The sequence below is a fragment of the Stenella coeruleoalba genome (assembly GCF_951394435.1).
Source record: "Stenella coeruleoalba genome assembly, chromosome: 2".
Taxonomy (NCBI): Eukaryota; Metazoa; Chordata; class Mammalia; order Artiodactyla; family Delphinidae; genus Stenella; species Stenella coeruleoalba.
This window is the reverse complement of record NC_137147.1, coordinates 86,126,202-86,143,976: the sequence shown is the minus strand read 5'-3', so window position 1 is coordinate 86,143,976 and position 17,775 is coordinate 86,126,202. Positions and strand designations below refer to the sequence as shown.

Genomic DNA, 17,775 nt, shown 5'->3' with positions numbered 1-17,775 from the left:
GTTGTCTTTATTTATTAATGCAGATATTTTGAAAAAGGCTGTTTGTGAACTTTTATATATCATAAAATTCCAAAAGATCTTCCTCTCTTATCTAATGTCCTATTGTGATGTAAGCCTGTGGTCCTAAACATGAAGTGTCCTAAAATATGATGCTGAGGATATTTTTATTTCCCTGTTAAACATTTAAGAAAATTGAGGTGATTGTAGATTCACATGCATTTGTAAAAAATAATAGAGAGAGATTCTTTGTGTACTTTTCCCAGTTTCCCCCAATGGTACCACTTTGCAAAACTATAGTATACTTTCACAACCAGAATATTAACATTGATAAAATCCAATGAACTTATTCACATTTCCCTAGTTTTACTTGTACTCATGTGTGTGTATTAATTTTTATACAGCTTAATCACCTGTGTAGGTTTATCCACCACTGAGGTCAAAATGCCGAACAGGAGCTCCAGTGTTGCCCTTTTATGAACACACCCACCTCCCTCTCCTGCACATGAACCTCTGGCAACCGCTAATTAAGACCATCCTCTGGGGAATTCCCTGGTGGTCCAGTGGGTAGGACTCTGTGCTTTCACTGCTGAGGGTGTGGGTTCGATCCCTGGGTGGGGAACTAAGATCCAGGAAGCCGTGCAGTGGGACCAAAAAAAAAAGATCATTCTCCACTGGTAAAGTTTTGTCATTCAAAATGTTATATAAATAGGATCATACAGTATATAATCTTTGGGGATTGGCTTTTTTCAATTAGCATAAGTCCCAGGAGATCCATCTGAGTTGTTGGATGTATCAGTGGTTTGTTCCTTCTTATTGCTGAGTAGTGTTCCATGGTATGGATGTACCACAATTTGTTTAACCATTTGCCTATTGAAGGAAATCTGGGTTGATTCTAGATTTTGGCTAATGTAAATAAAGCTGCTATGAATATTTGCATACAGGTTTTTGTAAGTCTTCGTATCTCTAGGATAAATGGCCAGGTGGGCAATTGCTGGGTCATATGGTAGTTGCCTGTTCAGTTCTTTTAAGAAACTGCTGAACTGTTTTCTAGAGTGGCTGTATCGTTTTACAGTCCCACTAGCAGTGTATGAGACATCCAATTTCTCTCCATTCTCACCAGCATTTGGTGTTGTCACTATTTTTTATTTTAGCCATTCTGATAAGTGTGTGATGATATCTCACGGAGGTTTTAATTTGCATTTCCCTAATGGCTAATGATGTTGAACATCTTTTCATGTGCTTCTCTGCCATCTGTACATCCTCTTCAAGGAAATGTCTGTTTATGTCTTTTGCCTATTTTCTAACTGGATTTTTTTTATTGTGTTTTGAGACTTCTTTATATATTCTATATATTAGTCCTTTGTAGCATATGTGGTTTGCAAATATTTTTCTCCTACTCTGTAGCTTGTCTTTTCATCCTCTTAAGAGGCTTTTTCCATAGAGCATGTTTTTAATTTTGATGAGGTCTGTTAATTTTTTTTTTTTTTTTGCGGTACACGGGCTTCTCACTGTTGTGGCCTCTCCCGTTGCAAAGCACAGGCTCCGGATGCACAGGCTCCACGGCCATGGCTCACGGGCCCAGCCGCTCCGCGGCATGTGGGATCTTCCCAGACCGGGGCATGAACCCATGTCCCCTGCATCGGCAGGCGGACTCTCAACCACTGCGCCACCAGGGAAGTCCTGTTAAATATTTTTAAGAGTGATATAAATACATAATTTATTTTAAAAAGAACTTATGAAAAGCAAATAGTCCATTCCCACCATTGGTCCCCTTTCACAGAGGTAATGCTTTTTAAGTGTTTGTGCTTTTATTTCTTTGGGAGGTTATCTTCCTAGCTCTTAATACTGTTGTAAAACTAAGTAACACTGTTGTATTACCATTTCTTGTTTTATCAAATTAAGACACTTGAGTTCCATAATGAAAGATGAGGTTTTTAACTCACAACAACATTCTCCTAATTTTTGATGATAATTGTTTTATTTCTTTCATTGGCTACTTCTGTATTTTTAAATAATATATTTAAACCTTTGTTTTCTTTTTCCATCAGTTTTGGATAGTGGAGAAAAGTTTAATATCAGTACTACTTTTTGTTTATAATTGGATTAATTTCAAGCCTCTTCTGATTCACCTGATCATTCTAATTAAATATTTATTGAGTATTTCCTATATGCAAAGCACTGTTGAGTTTTGGGGATGCAAAGTGATCAGAAGAGATAAGAAACCCTAGACCTTAATGGAGCTTACATTCTGGTATGGGATATAGCAATACATGATAGATAAGTAAAAATATATAGTATCTTAGACTCTGATAGGGCTGAAGAGAAAAATAAAGCAGAGAAGGGGATGGGAAACATCAAAGGAATTGCAAGTTTAGGTAGGGTGACTTAGGGGATGCTTTAGTGATGTGACATTTGACTAAAAATCTTAAGTAAGTGATCTCTACTATTATTTGGGATAAATGTAATCCATGCATAGAGAACAGCAAATGCAAAAGCCCTGAGAGAAGCATGTGCCTGGAATACTTGAGAAATGACAAGGAGGTTAGTGTGGCTGGCGTGGAGTGCTTGAGAGGAGTGGGAGAAGAGGTCAGGGAAGTAAAGAGGGAACCAGAATATATAAAGCCTTATGGATCATTGTGAGGAATTTGGCTGTTACTCTTAGGAAAGTATTTAACGGTTTTGAGCAGAGGAATGACATGATCTGACTTAGATTTAAACAGGATCACTCTGGCCGCTGGATCAAGAATAGACTGAAGAGTATACAATTTTTATTTGTCCATTATACCTCGATAAAGCTGGGAAAAATAAAAATTAAAAAAAAAAGCTCTTCAGATTAAATTTAAAAAGGAATAGTCTGAAGGGAGAGCAAGGGTAGAGTCAGGAAGACCTACTAGGAGACTACTGAAATAATTTAGGCAAAATGTGACAGTGGCTAGACCAGAGTAGAAGTGGATGAGGAGTGGTGAGATTCTGGGTTTGTGAAAATATGATTCAAAGATAGATTGGATGTGAAGTATGCAAGAAATGAAGGAGGTAACAGTGATACCATGTTTTTCATTTGGGAACTAGAAGAATGGAGTTTCTGTTAATTGAGATGAGAAGACTGCAGGGGAAGTTCAGTTATAGACCTGTTACAGTTGAGCTGCCTTTTCAATTGCCAGTTGGAGGCAGTTGACAATGTGAATGTCTGGAGAAGGTCTAAGCTGGAGATTTAAAATTCCAGAGTCATAAGCATATGGATGATGTTCAAAGCCATGAGTCTGGATAAGATCACTAAGGGGGCGAGTTGTAGGTGAAGAAGAGGTCCAAGGACTCACTGTGCCTACGAGCGTTAGGAACTTGAAGAAAACCACCAAAAGAGACTGAGGAAGATCCAAGGTGTGTGGTTTGTGCTGTCTTTCATTTGCTCTTCTACTTTTTGTCATACACACTCTTGACTTTCTTTCCCTATGTTTCCTGAGGTCAGGCATCTGGTCCTCCCAGTTGTGTAGGTAACATTCTATTTTATTTTTGTGGAAGTCTTTATTCAGTCCTTTTTTCTCTTCCTTGGATCATGGTCCCCAACTTTGCAAATTTATGTTTTCTTCTCTTTTATGCTTATTAAACTTATGCTTAATGGTCTTTATATGAAATGTTACAGGAGGCAAAAATGTCATCTATAATTCTGCCACCCAGAGGCTAATTGCTGTAAACATTTTGGCTTATTTTCCCTGTTGTTTTTTGTTGTTGTTGTGCATTTGATATACATAGTTGACACATGGGAAGTAAAAGTTCGTGTGTTTCTTGACCTTTTTGCTTAACAACATGAGCAGTTAATTTCCCCTGCAATTAAAACTCTAAATAACATTTGCCCCTAGTTTTTTATTTTAAAAGTTTAAACCCACAGTAGAGATGAAAAGATACTATGCATTTTTTCAAAAGATACTATGCATTTTTCTGTGTGTGTGTATAAAATATACCGTTTTGAAACAAAGTTGCAGAAATCATAGTTCCCCTCAAATACTTTAGCATTCATCCCCTAAGAAAAATATTATCATAATACCCTTATCACACCTAAGAAAATATCGATTCTGTAAAACCTAGTAATAAGTGCATATTCAGATTTTCCAGGTTGTCTCAAAGATGGCTTTATTTTATATATATATATATATATTTTATCCAGTATCCAATCCAGATTATGGTTTACATGTTGTATTTGGTTGTTTTGAACATTTTTAATGGCTGCATAAATTCCATTTTATGGATTATGAAATTAGTTAATCATTTACCTACTGTTGGGCTTACAGTAGGTTGTTAGTCACAGTGAACTTCGAAAGTAAGTTTGTATCAGGATCTTTTCATATTTCAAATTATTTTTTACAGTTGAAATTACTAGGTATGAACATTTTTTAGAGCTCTTGATACATATTTCCCAGTTGTTCTGCAGAAAGGTTCTATTAGTTTATACTCTCATAAACAGTATGTGATAATGCTAATCTCACCTCAGGTTTGGGCAGCACTGAATAGTAGTACAGTATTTACAGTTTTTCTTTTCTAATTTGATTGGCAACAAATGGTTTCTCTGATATCTTACCTTTTTTTTTTTTTCCGCGGTACGCGGGCCTCTCACTGTTGTGGCCTCTCCCGTTGCGGAGCACAGGCTCCGGACGCGCAGGCTCAGCGGCTATGGCTCACGGGCCCAGCCGCTCTGCGGCATGTGGGATCTTCCCAGACTGGGGCCCCAACCCGTGTCCCCTGCATCAGCAGGCGGACTCTCAACCACTGCACCACCAGGGAAGCCCTGATTTCTTACATGTTTAAAGATACTTGTATTTCTTTTTTTTGTGAGCTGTCTTTTCTGTTGTTTGTCCATTCATATCTTGAGCTTCTTCTTACGAGTTCCTTGTATATTATGGAGACTATTTTGTTATATTGTTGCAGATATTTTTTCCTAATTGTTATGTGTGTTTTACTTTTGTTTATCGTTTTTTGACCTGTGATGTCTTCTTTTCAATACACAGATGTCTTACCTGAATTTTTTTCAGCCACTGTGGTTCTCTGTTATGTATTCTAAGAATTTTTACTAAAATTCTTTTGTGAACTGTGTTCTATTAAATAGATGTTTTTTTTTTTTTTTTGCGCTACGCGGGCCTCTCACGGTTATGGCCTCTCCTGTTGTGGAGCACAGGCTCCGGACACGTGGCCATGTCTCAACGGGCCTAGCCGCTCCGCAGCATGTGGGATCCTCCCGGACTGGGGCACGAACCCGTGTCCCCTGCATCGGCAGGCGGACTCTTAACCACTGCGCCACCAGGGAAGCCCAATAGATGTATTTTTGAGCCCCTTCTCTGCACATCTAATGCACATCTTCTCTTGTCACTTGTCAGTAATTCTCTTGAGTGCAAGATTTTTCTATCCCTGCTCAGATTTTTTCAGAGAAAGATAAAAATCAAGTATGTTTGTTTCTTCCTCTGTCTCTTATTTGTATTACTTAATTCTGTACTACAGTGTTTTGAGTTGTTAACCTTTTAGGTGCCTTTTGTAGAAAGAAGCAATAATGGGGTGAGGTTTTTTACTTTTTCAAATTTGCTTAAAACGTGGTTGGTGTGTGGGGAGTCACAATAAAATTTAAAGAGTTCTTTGAGCAAAATATCCCGGCCTATCTGCGAACACATGATTGTGTCTTTTTGCTGTATAGTGTTTTGGGAATGTCAGTGGAATCTGCTCCTCCTGTGGGTGAAGAGAAGGAAGAAGAGGTGGAAGAGAAGGAGAAAAAGGAAAAAGAAGGAGATATTTCAGATGATACCATACACTCCCTTGGTGCTGAAGGTAGCTTTATGCCTTTTTCAGGATAGTAGATTGGTCTAACCCCTTTAACATGAGCATGCAGATGTCTAAATTTCTCCCTTTTATCAGGTTATAGATTTCTTATTAAATTGAGAATAGTCGTTAGGAAATTTGCTGGTAGCCTAAGATAATCCACCTAATTTGGTGTTCAGGAATTTTTAGCTCATTTTTTAGCCCCCTTTTTGCATACTGACTCCTACTTCTTTTGTATTCATTTGTTTTTCAAATATTTTGGGGATGCATGCCTTGTGGGGTGGAATTACAATATGAAGTACAGTGCTCTCTGCGTGTGTGTGCGCGCGGCTTATGTATTTCTTTAGAAAGTAGAAATAGTCTACCTTTATTAGGTGCTTATAAGGTTTTATGGTACACAGTTTTTGCTTCATTATGCATTTTCCCCCTTTGCTTTTAGTGCTTCTATTCTTAATTTTATTTTGAAAAAATTTGGGGTGCAGGGCTTTGATGTGAAAGACTTAATATGACCTTCTTTTGCTAAAGGGCAGCACCTTGCATAGTACATAATGTTGTGGGATGATACCTGATTTCTTGTGGTTTTCTTCCTAGATCCTGCCTCATCACAGCTGGGCTTTGGGGTTCTAGAACTTTCCCAGAGCCAGGATGTTGAGGAACAAACTCTGCCACGTGAAGCAGACAATCTACAGTCAGTAACCACCAACTCTGCTTATACTAGGCTATCTGATGTGGATGCTAATATTGGTACGTAACATGTTTTCTGGCATTTAGAGTTTGTTTATAAGTATTTTCCTCCCATGCTAGAGCTAGTTGTTTTTTCCTTGATATATCTTATAGCTATCTAAGTTAATATAATCAAAGTTAGTATAGTAAGGTTGTAGAGTTGTCTGGCGAGTACTTGTCAGTTGATGGCTTGCATACTAAGGTTTTTTGTAAGTGGGTAATTGGTTATTTTCCTTTCTGGAATGATGCCTGTATATATTTTCAGTTTGTATTTCTTTCTTTAATATCTTTGCCTTTTAAAAAGCATTTGGGACTACTTTTAGTACTTTGAAAAATTAAATATTTCCTTCCTGTCTTCTTCTAAAACTTTAAGCAATTAAGCATGAAGAACAGTCTAATGAAGGTATCCCCATGGCAGCACAGCCCAGTAAGGATATCCCTGTGGCACCACAGCCCAGTAAGGATGTATCTGTGGTAGAAGAGCAAAATTCACCACCTGCAAGGTAAACCAAGTTCTTTCTAGAAAGTATTTTTGGGTTTCTGCTATCAGGTTACACTCATTTCACTTGGCCAGGTGGAAACTTTTTTAGAAATTCTTGATTTTTTTTCCCCCCTTGCCTGGGCATATTTATGGTCCAGTAGAAACATTTATTGTTTATGAATTCTCATTGTGTCATCTTATCTTTAGGCATATTACAAGTCCAATTTATTGCTGCTTTAACTGTAAGGATGATCCCTTAATCTTTGGTTGTTACTCCACCTCTCTGTTCTTTGTCTGCAGAGGCACTATCTCTCTGTGGTCTGTCTTTCTAAATTCTCTAGTGTTGTAAGAGTCAAAAGAATATTATATTTGAAAGTCTACTGTTTTTATACTTGAGGAGCACCCAGATTGCTTTGGGTCCTCAGGTATCCTGCGTCTGGTAGCTTATGGCATAGATAAATAGGGAGGTATTCTTTTCCCATGTCTTTCAGGCTCTTAACTTGGTGGGAATTGGGCAGTATACCTCTGTTCTGCCTATGGTGATTGTTGTATCCAAAACAGCGTTGTCTCTGGTCAATACCTCAAGTTTAGATATGGCAGAGGACAAGTGGGATGCTTCCATTTTGGAGAAGGGAATGAGTAAACATTTAGTATTCTTTTGTTTCTTCCTTCAGTAGAAACAGTGGGGAATGGGGTACTGAACAAAGTTGAATATCAAGAGAGGTTGTCTTTCTAATGCAAAACACTCAGTTTAACATTCCGCTTTTCCTTAGGAAATTACTCTCTAGGTAGTTTTGCTATCCTGTTTACTCTGGGGAATGGTAGAGTAGGTGAACCGCCTAAGTCTCTGGAACGGAGCCAGCAGTGAGTGTCTTACATGTGTAAGTAGTATTTGTGTGAAGGAGTCTTGGTTTGGGGCTTGGGTTGAGTAGATCAGATCAAAAAGGTCAGCAGAAGATAAAGTGTGTGGCTGGTGCAGAGGATGATTTACATCCAAGCTCTTTCTGTGGGAGGTCATTGTTCTGGCATTGCTGCCGTCTGGATCACACTGCTTCATGCACCTCTAGATAACAATGTATGAAACAAAAATCCCTAACTCACTTATCAGAAATCTTGGACAGCATGCAGCACTGCAGTGAGCAGAGTGGAAAAGAGGTATTGCTTTGTGAGAGACTGAGACACACTTTGAAATGGGCTGAGGGCTTTGCATCATTATAAAGCGTAGCTTATTTCACTTTTAATAAATAGTTTCTGGAAGTTTTGAAATTAAAAAAGGAAAACACACAAAACAGGAAATGCTTCTTTCTTCAAAGATGAAAGCCTTTGAACATGGTAACTTTTTTTCCTGGTGATACGAATTTCCTAGGTCAGAGGACATGCCTGCTAGTCCCAAAGGCTCTCTTGCTGCTGTGGAAACAAAAGAACAAATATCTGTTCAGGAACTTCTGGAAGGTGGGATGCAGATTCAGAAGTCACCAGAGCCTGAGGTTTTGTCAACTCAGGAAGACTTGTTTGACCAGAGCAATAAAACAGGTACAAAGAGTAATTCGTTGCCGTAGCTCTTCTTTTCTGAAGATCTAAACTTTTATTTCTGTTCTGAAACTACTGTTTTAAGTCAGAAGGCACTTTATAGGTGTGCAGACTTGTTTGTGGTATGGAAGGAAAGTACGTTTCTAGCTGATTGATGAGAAGGGCTTTTTGGAAATAATTGCTATTTAGCGTGTGGTAACATAATTTTCTTTCTCTTTTGGAAATGGAGATACTGAAGAATACTAGCTAATAATATGGCAGATTTAATGTTATGGAAAGAGTAGCTATTTCTGTTATCATAAGTCTTCAAATCTTAAATATGATAATTAAGTGAAGAATTTCATGTTCACCTGGGTAACAGTCACTTATTCATCTGTTTATTAGTTCCTCTGCCACAAATAGGAAGTTATGGTCCAGCAGAAAGAATATAATACCTTTAGAAGACTAGAATGGTATTTGTTTCACCTTTCATTAACCCCCACCAGTGCCCCATGCTGCAACCTCACAGAGCCAGAAAGCTTCAGTAACAATCAGCAAAATATGATGTATTGGTTGTAAGTAGGGAGGAAGAGAAGGTTATACTCCGGTACTATGCTGTGAATGTGTGCAGGACATACAGAGCATCACCAAGAAACCTTTTCTGGTCTCTCATTAAAGCTACAAGGTTGTATTTAAGAAATTTCTTTATTCTTGCAATTAATACAGCTGATACTTCATTTGTTGCTAAGGAGAAGGGACCAACAGGAGCCTCTTCATAGTATAAATCAGTAATGACTGCTCATATATCCTTTTACTTGTGCTTTAGTATTTTTTCTGTCTTTTGAGGAGCCCAGGTTCTAATCATGAAAATTGTTGCGTTCATATCATCAGGTGTCATGCACATCGTTTTGACTTCTCCCATCTGCATCATGGCATGAGCTTTACTTCACCTTAGGTAGACCTTGGAATAAAGGGCTCGCTTGCTGTCTTATAATAGAAACTTGACCAGAAAGAAGAGCAGCCAAGGAGAGGTTTAAGCGTCCTGGCTTTTCTTCTCCAAGCTTTAATCATGACAGAAAGGACTAAGGAGTTCTTTTTGTCAATTCTTTATTAAAGAAACCCATAATTCATTAGGGAGAGGATGTTTAATGGTCACTCAAGATTTGTGTTAGTGTGGCATTCCACTAATTGTACAGCAGTTAGAAAACAGTTTCTGCCCTCTTGGAACATGGGTGGATATATGAATATTATGCTTTTTGTACTACTGAGTGTGTTTTGTTTTTTGTTTTTTTGACAGTTCAGTAATGTCAATATGAGAAGTAAATGCAACTAGAATTTTTTTTTTTTTTCTCAGTAGCTTCTGATGGTTGCTGTACTCCTTCAAGGGAAGAAGGTGGGTGTTCTCTGGCTTCCACACCTGCCACCACTTTGCACCTCCTGCAGCTCTCTGGTCAGAGGTCTCTTGTTCAGGAGAGTCTTTCCACGTAAGTAAGCCTAAAATAACCCTTTAAAGGAAACATGTGCCTGATGGTTTTAGGCTAAGGTTGAAAGAGCTAAAGTTGGTAGTCCAGAAGTCTTTTTGAAACTGAAAAGTAAACTCTAGGCTTAAGAATTTTGGGGAATAAGAACTTAGTGGAATTATCGAAGGCAGGTAGATCTGCTTTCCCATTTGGAGATTTTAAAATTGTAGCCCAAAAGTTTCACCAGGAAAGAAACTGCCCAGTTATTTAGAGACTGTTACATGTCCAGAACAAGCTGCCTGCTGCTCCATTTGGCTAGCAGTTCTTCCCAGCTAATGGCATAGGGGTGCAGAAGAGGTTATGCTAGAGTTGACAGTAGTTGGATTTCTTTATCCGTATTAGGGCAAAGAGGTTGCTTTTTCTTTTTTTAATAAGAATATACATGATCTTTCTCATAATAGGCAAAAAATGGAGTAAATATTTGTCTCAAATCTGCAGATGAATTAATTTTTTTAGCACTATCTCATCCTGCTTTTCAGTCATGATGTCTTTGTGTCTGGTCATTTACTTTCTCTTGTAATCATATGACTTTTCCCTTAATCTTTTTTTTTTTTTTAATTCTAATTTTGGATATGTGTGGTGTGAGAAATAGTTATTGAAGTATTGTTCATGGCTCTTCTACCAAGGTCAGTTAGCTGTTTGAGAGAAGCACTAATAAGTACTTGAATGAGTTACAGATATTTTTGCTGTTAAAAAGTAGAAAGCAAGTGCGAAGCTGTAGCTGTGGTAAAATAACCTGTGGCTCTCTCTTTGTATAAAGGAATTCCTCAGACCTTGTTGCTCCTTCCCCTGACGCCTTCCGATCTACCCCCTTTATCGTTCCTAGCAGTCCCACAGAGCAAGAAGGGAGAAAAGGTGAGCTCTCTTGATCTATCTGTTGATCTCAGGTTAGAAGAGGGGCAGCACTTCTTCTGCCTTGTGAAGTGTACTGTTCCTTTACATGTTAGAACACTGTGACCTCAACTATTCGCTAGGACTCATGTCTAAGCTTCAGGGGAGTGGCCTAGTGTTAAATGCTTTCCTCAGTTCTTTGCTCTTCTAGCACTGATTCTTCTGAGAGTTCTCTATTGACAGTTTAATTTTTGAAAAGACCCTTAAGGGAAAATTGTTCAAGTTGAACTCAAATGAATTATCAATAGTATAATGAAGAGCTTTATTGCTATTGGCCTAATAGTGTCCAGCAACATGATAGCATGTTACTGGTCAGAGGGAACCAAAAATTGTTTCTTTTGCTCTTTATAGGTTATTTCTGCTATTATCAAAGCAGTTTTAGCCAAAGCGTCATTAGGAGCAGGTGGTAGAAATTTTGGCTTAATTCCCTTCCTCCGTTGAGGACCTAGTGATTTTATATTACTTTATACACAAGAAAGTTTTTCTTTTTACTTAATTTATGTCATTATCTAAACCTCTGTTGCTCTCTTCTAGTCTCCTATCCAGTCATTCAAGATATTTCTAAATTTTTCCTACTTCTACAAAGCCTTTTCCAATAAATTCCATGATTTTTTTCCTTTTCATTCTTTCATATATCAGTAATGGTACAATAGCTAATATTTATTGAACACTTATTTTATGCCAGGCACTGTTCTTTTTGCTTCTCTTTCGTTCTGGGTTCTTCTGTTTGTTTCTTTTTTTGTTTTTTGTTTTTTAAATCCTCACAACATTCCTAAGAAGTAGGTGTTACTTTTATCCCCATTTTACAGATGAGAAAATGGAGGCACAGAGAGATTTCACAACTAAGTCCACAGAGGCAGGATTTGAACTTGGGCAGCTGCCTCCAGAGCCTGTGCTCATGGGTTTTCATTTACCCATGACAAAATTTAATCTTAGACTTTCTTCTGTCACAGAGTTTGTGTCTGGCTATTTTCTCTTGAAATCAATGTAGGTATCCAAATGGACTAATATCATTCTAAGCATAACATGATTAGTGATATCTTTAGTGAAAAATAAAAGTGAATCCATTCTACAAAAAAGGCTGTTAATGCAAGTTAAGTTTGGCTTATCCTTAGAACCATTTTTTCTATCTGTAGTGTGAACACTGAAGATATATAAAAGTAATTATATTAAAAATGCTCTCTCCCTGACTGTAAACATAATTAGTACTTACTGTGGAAAGTTTGGAAAGCATATGGGAAAGTAATGAGAAGAAAATAAAAATCACCTGTGATACCACAGTCCAGATATAATTAGTATTTGGATATGTGTTTCCTTTCAGAGTGTTTTCTATGCATAAATATAAAGAAGTATGTTTACACAAGTGGGATCATGTTATGTATATGATTCAGTGTTCTTTTTTTTATGTAACATTGTATTTTCCTTTGTTAATTTTAGATTTAATGCATTTGCTTAATATGTGCATAACTATGCATGCAACTGTATGGTTTTTTGTATTTTGCTGTTGTTGTCTAAGAATATTAACCTAAAGCCTTTTTATATGTAGTGCTTAGAACAGTCCTTAATAAGTGCTTTGTCACGGCAATAAAGATAAAAAGGTGTAATGAAAATACTTAACACAGCTGTGGTAGGGAACTAAAGGCCTACAGCATCAGTTCCCGAACATAGCATTAGAGTGGAGTGTGCGTTTGAGGCCAAGCTAAGCAGCAGGGGTAGGTATTGAGGTGGAGGTGGGGCGGGTACCTGGTAGCATGAATGTGGATTATAGGGAAAAACTAAATGGCATAGGTACTTTGTGAGAGTGGTCTAATGGAAGCCTGTTTGGGGTCAAGCTGTAAGATAGAGGAAAAGGGGTTGATGAATCAAATACCTAGCAAGCTAGCCTGGCTCTGAGGAAGATCCTGTTAGCCTACAGGTGGGTAGGATACTATACGAAAAGCAGTGTTTTGTGTTTTGTTTGTGTTTATGTTTCCCTCCTGAGCAATTTGTCTCAGGATTAGTGTCCTGTACTCTGTTCTTTGATAAATCATTGCTGCTTGTCACTGATAGATTTTTTTTTTCCTTCTTCTCTATTTGTCCTGGCATCCACCTCTCTGCACTTAGCAGTTAATGCAAATAAAATGAGTTCATAAATATGTAGATATTTACTTAGAGTGATGAACAAGTTCACTGCCTTTCAAGGCCTGTGGTTAAATTAGGTGCCATTAATCTGGGCGTTCCTATGCAAATGTGAAAACTGAGCTATAATCAGGAAAGGGTCTGAGAGGAACCTAGTTAATTTACTATCATATGGATGGATGGGTATCCCTAGATGAACCCTATTTTAATCTATATCTGAGTATTTTAGGAGTGTGGACTTCCCTCCCCCAGGGGAATAAAGTGTTGCTAGATTTCCAGGACTCAATCTTCTATTAACCTATCAGCTTTTCTGAAAATTGTCACTGTTTTTTTTAGGGATGAAAATATCTGAGTATAATTGTTATTAGTGGTATTGGAACATGAATAGTATTGATGAGTGCTTATTTCTCAATTTGTGTTTCCTATTTTAAACTAGATGAGCCAATGGATATGTCAGTGTTATCTGAAGGGGGAGAGTCTTTTCAGAAGAAACTCAAAGGTGATGAACCGGTAGGGATAGAAAACCCTCCTCTCCCACCTGAGCCCACTATATCACCACAAGCCTCAACACCGGTATCTCAGAGCACACCAGTCTTCACTCCTGGGTCACTTCCTGTTCCATCCCAGCCTGAGTTTTCTCATGTGAGTATCATAGAAAAAGTTTTTTCCTTCTAACATGTTTTTTTTTTTAAACAACTATATTGAGGTGTAATTTAGAAACCATAAAACTCACCCATTTTAAGTGTATAGTTTAGTGATATTTTAGTAAATTTACAGAATTGTGCAGCTGTTATCAGAATCTAGTTTTAGAACATTTCCAGGGTCATCTAACATCTTGATGTACTTTTTATGTTTGAATTTTGTACTACGTCTTTTTTTTTTTAACATCTTTATTGGAGTATAATTTGTACTGTGTCTTTAACTTCTTAAAAATGTTGCTTTGAAATTGAAAGGGGGCATTAGTCATTATTCTGCCTTAACACATGAACTTCTCACTAAATCAACCCTAGGCTCTCCACCAGTTGTCAATATCTCCTTTCAAGATGTTCAGGGGCCTCAAACTTTTTCATTTTGGAGAAACCACTTTTGGAGCCTCCTGAGTTCTAATCTGTGCTATTACCTTCTATTCCTGGTATATAACTGTCACCTCCCTTTCATTGTCTTTGGAGATTGTCCTTACCTGTCTTTGTGTTGGATTCCTCTTGGGCTCCGTGTCTTCTTGCTTGGTTTATTCCCTCATTTTGATGGAGGACATTCTTTAGTAGCATACTTTCTACCCTCATACATGATTCATAGTTTGTAGGAGTATAGAATTTTAGGTTGGAAATAATTTTCCTTTAAACTTTTGAGAGCATCGCTCTACCGTCTTCAGACTTCCAGTGTTGCTGTTGAGAAGTGTGGCCAGTTTGATTTTGATCTTTAATATGTGAGCTGTTTTTTTTCCTTACTGGAATCTTGTAGATTTTTCTTTTTATCCCCAGTGTTCTGAAACTTCCAGACCCTTGGCATAGGTCTGTTTCCTTCATTGTGTTGGTAAGCCCTCTCAATCTAGAAACTCAAGCCCTTCAGTTCAGGGATATTTAATTATTTAATTTCTTCCCCTTTGTTCTTTTTTTTTCTTAATGGAGTACCTATTGTTCGGATATTCATATTCCTAGAATAGTTTTGTAATTTTATTATTTTGTGTCCTACTTTCCATCTCTCTCTCCTTTTGTTTAACTTTCTGGATGATTTCCTCAACTATTTTTTTTTAAAACTTAAAAAAACCCTCACTTTATTGAGATATAATTCACGCATCGTGTTGTTCACCCTTTTAAAGTGTATAATCTGGTGGCTTTTAGTATATTCACAAAGTTGTATAGTTATTCACCAGAGTCTAAATTTTTTTTTTTTTTTTGCGGTATGCGGGCCTCTCACTGTTGTGGCCTCTCCGGTTGCGGAGCACAGGCTCCGGACGCGCAGGCTCAGCGGCCATGGCTCACGGGCCCAGCCGGTCCGTGGCATGTGGGATCTTCCCGGACCAGGGCACAAACCCGTGTCCCCTGCATCGGCAGGCGGAATCTCAACCACTGCGCCACCAGGGAAGCCCCAGAGTCTAATTTTAGAACATTTCATCACGCTCCCCCTCCACCCCCAACAAAAGACCCCATGCTTATTAACAGTCACTCCCATTTCCCCCACCCCCAGCCCTAGTCAATCACTAGTCTACTTTGTGTCTCTATGGATTTGCCTGTTCTGGGCATTTCACATAAGTGGAATTATACAATATGTAGTCTTTGGTGACTGTTTTCTTTACTGTAATGTTTTCACAGTTCATCCACGTTCTGACATGTATCAGAACTTCATTCCTTTTTATTCTGAATAATACTGTGTATGTACATACCGCGTTTTATTCATCCATTTATCAGTTGATGGACATTTGGGTTGTTTCCCCTTCTTGGCTATTATAAATAATGCTGTGTACATTTGTGCGCAAGCTTTTGCGCAGATGTGTATTTTTATTTTTCTTGTGTATAATTAGGAGTGCAACTGCCAGGTTCAACCATTTTTTAACTTTCTCTGAGACATTAATTTCTACTCTTGGATTTTTCATTTCTATACTCTTTTTTTTCCTTGAATGTTCTCCCTTTTTAAAAAAAAAATAGCATTTTGTCATTTCATGGGTATACTATCTTATCTCCTTAATGATATTAGTAATAGTTTCTGAGAAGTTTTCTCCCTGCAATAGTCACTATTTCTTCAAATAGATTTTAGTTAGTTTTGTTAGTTTTGATGTTTGACTTTTAAAGAGGCTTTCCTCAAGAGTCTGATAATAATCCTTGATTTTCTGACTGCTTTAAGAGTGAAATCCCAGAAAACTGATTAGAAGTTCTGAATTGGTTGTTAGTGCTTCATGTGTCTGGAATTTACTGTAGTGTGACATGCAGGGCCATTTTTGGGGTCCCCTAATGTCAGTATCTTGATTTATCTTGTCTTGTTCACGTTCCCTCCTGTCTGCCATTGCTTTAGAAGTCTATGATGGAAGAGGACTGGGGGTGTTGAGAGGCAGGTGCAGGTTCCATTGAATATGTAAATTTTCATTTAATCTCCCTGTTTTCAGTCTGGTACTTTCTGATAACTGTGCCTCTTTTCCTCCAGTTCAGGGATGCTCTGTTTTACCCTCTCCAGGGCAGAGGAGGGTCAGGAAGAGCGAATCTGGGGATTAAACTGCTTCTTAAATAGATTTCCAGCCAGTGTTCCTCCTGTTTTTAGCACTACCCTCATCACCACTTCCAGAGTTACCTGGGCTACTGCCAAGTTCTGAATCTTTTTTGGGACATGGTAGTTCTGAGGTATAATTTGGGTTACTTCTTAGCTTTCTCCACTGCTGTCTTAGGAATTCAGTTTTCACTAGTCTGCTAGATGGATGACCACTCTTGCAAAATTTTATTGTGGTTATCTGTTCTTTGTTCTCTTTTTCTTTCTTTTTTTTTTAAAATAAATTTGTTTATTTAGTTATTTATGGCTGCATTGGGTCTTAGTTGCTGCGTGCGGGCTTTCTCTAGTTGCGGTGAGCAGGGGCTACTCTTTGCAGTGCGCGAGCTTCTCATTGCGGTGGATTCTCTTGTTGCAGAGCACAGGCTCTAGGCTCACGGGCTTCAGTAGTTGTGGCTCACGGGCTCTAGAGCACAGGCTCAGTAGTTGTGGTGTATGGGCTTAGTTGTTGCGCGGCATGTGGGATCTTCCTGGACCAGGGCTCGAACCCATGTCCCCTGCATTGGCAGGCAGATTCTTAACCACTGCGCCACCAGGGAAATCCCTGTTCTCTTTTTCTTGAAAATGCATTTTAAAAAAAAATCCCTTTACCATTGCTTAGTGAGATTTTGGAAGAGAGTTAAAGAAAATGTGTGTATTAAATCCACTGTTTTTATTTGGAAGTTCCATACTTTTTTCTTTATGTATCAAACTCCTTACATGTTAGTCTTTTTTTTTTTTTTTTTTCTTGCGGTATGCGGGCCTCTCACTGTTGTGGCCTTTCCCGTTGTGGAGCACAGGCTCTGGACGCGCAGGCTCAGTGTCCATGGCTCACGGGCCCAGCCGCTCTGCGGCACGTGGGATCTTCCTGGACCGGGGCACGAACCCATGTCCCCTGTATTGGCAGGCGGACTCTCAACCACTGCGCCACCAGGGAAGCCCACATGTTAGTCTTAATGACTCACCTTTGCACATCTGTTATTTCTTCTGTAGATTGGTTATGGAAGTCCAAGTGAACCTAATTTTGATGTTGTAATATCTATTTATTAATTTTTGTTTGCGTTGGGTCTTTGTTGCTGCACGCGGCCTTTCTCTGGTTGCGGCGAGTGGGAGTGGTGGCTTCTCTTGTTGCGCAGCATGGGCTCTAGGCGCGTGGGCTCAGTAGTTGTGGCTCGAGGGCTCTAGAGCACAGGCTCAGTAGTTGTGGCACACGGGTTTAGTTGCTCCGCGGCATGTGAGATTTTCCTGGACCAGGGCTTGAACACGTGTCCTCTGCATTGGCAGGCGGATTCTTAACCACTGTGCCACCAGGGAAGCCCCATGTATTTCTTTCTTTTTTTCCTAATATATTTGTTAATTTCATAGCCTCTTCGACCCTTCACCAGGATGTGAGGGCTGAGGAGAGGATTAGTAGAAAATAGTTTGATATTTAACACTTTCTCATTCTTGATATACATATTAATTTGGGGATGACAAGTCAGAGTATAGATGATTGTTTGT

The 17,775-nt window shown here is 38.6% G+C and overlaps 1 protein-coding gene across 5 annotated transcripts in view; it reads left to right on the top strand.

Annotated features, from left to right (window-relative positions):
• The window catches only part of TP53BP1 (tumor protein p53 binding protein 1), a 68,747-nt gene that overhangs the window by 3,503 nt on the left and 47,469 nt on the right, over positions 1–17,775 (top strand). For 3 of the 5 annotated variants that reach the window (XM_079911940.1, XM_079911938.1, XM_079911941.1), the window contains exons 5-11: positions 5,678–5,808; positions 6,391–6,543; positions 6,896–7,025; positions 8,370–8,536; positions 9,867–9,996; positions 10,793–10,887; positions 13,478–13,683. In XM_079911940.1, the coding sequence (XP_079768066.1) occupies positions 5,678–5,808; positions 6,391–6,543; positions 6,896–7,025; positions 8,370–8,536; positions 9,867–9,996; positions 10,793–10,887; positions 13,478–13,683 (1,012 nt within the window). The remainder of the gene's footprint in view (positions 1–5,677; positions 5,809–6,390; positions 6,544–6,895; positions 7,026–8,369; positions 8,537–9,866; positions 9,997–10,792; positions 10,888–13,477; positions 13,684–17,775) is intronic. The other 2 variants (XM_079911943.1, XM_079911939.1) reach the window with 1 other exon arrangement.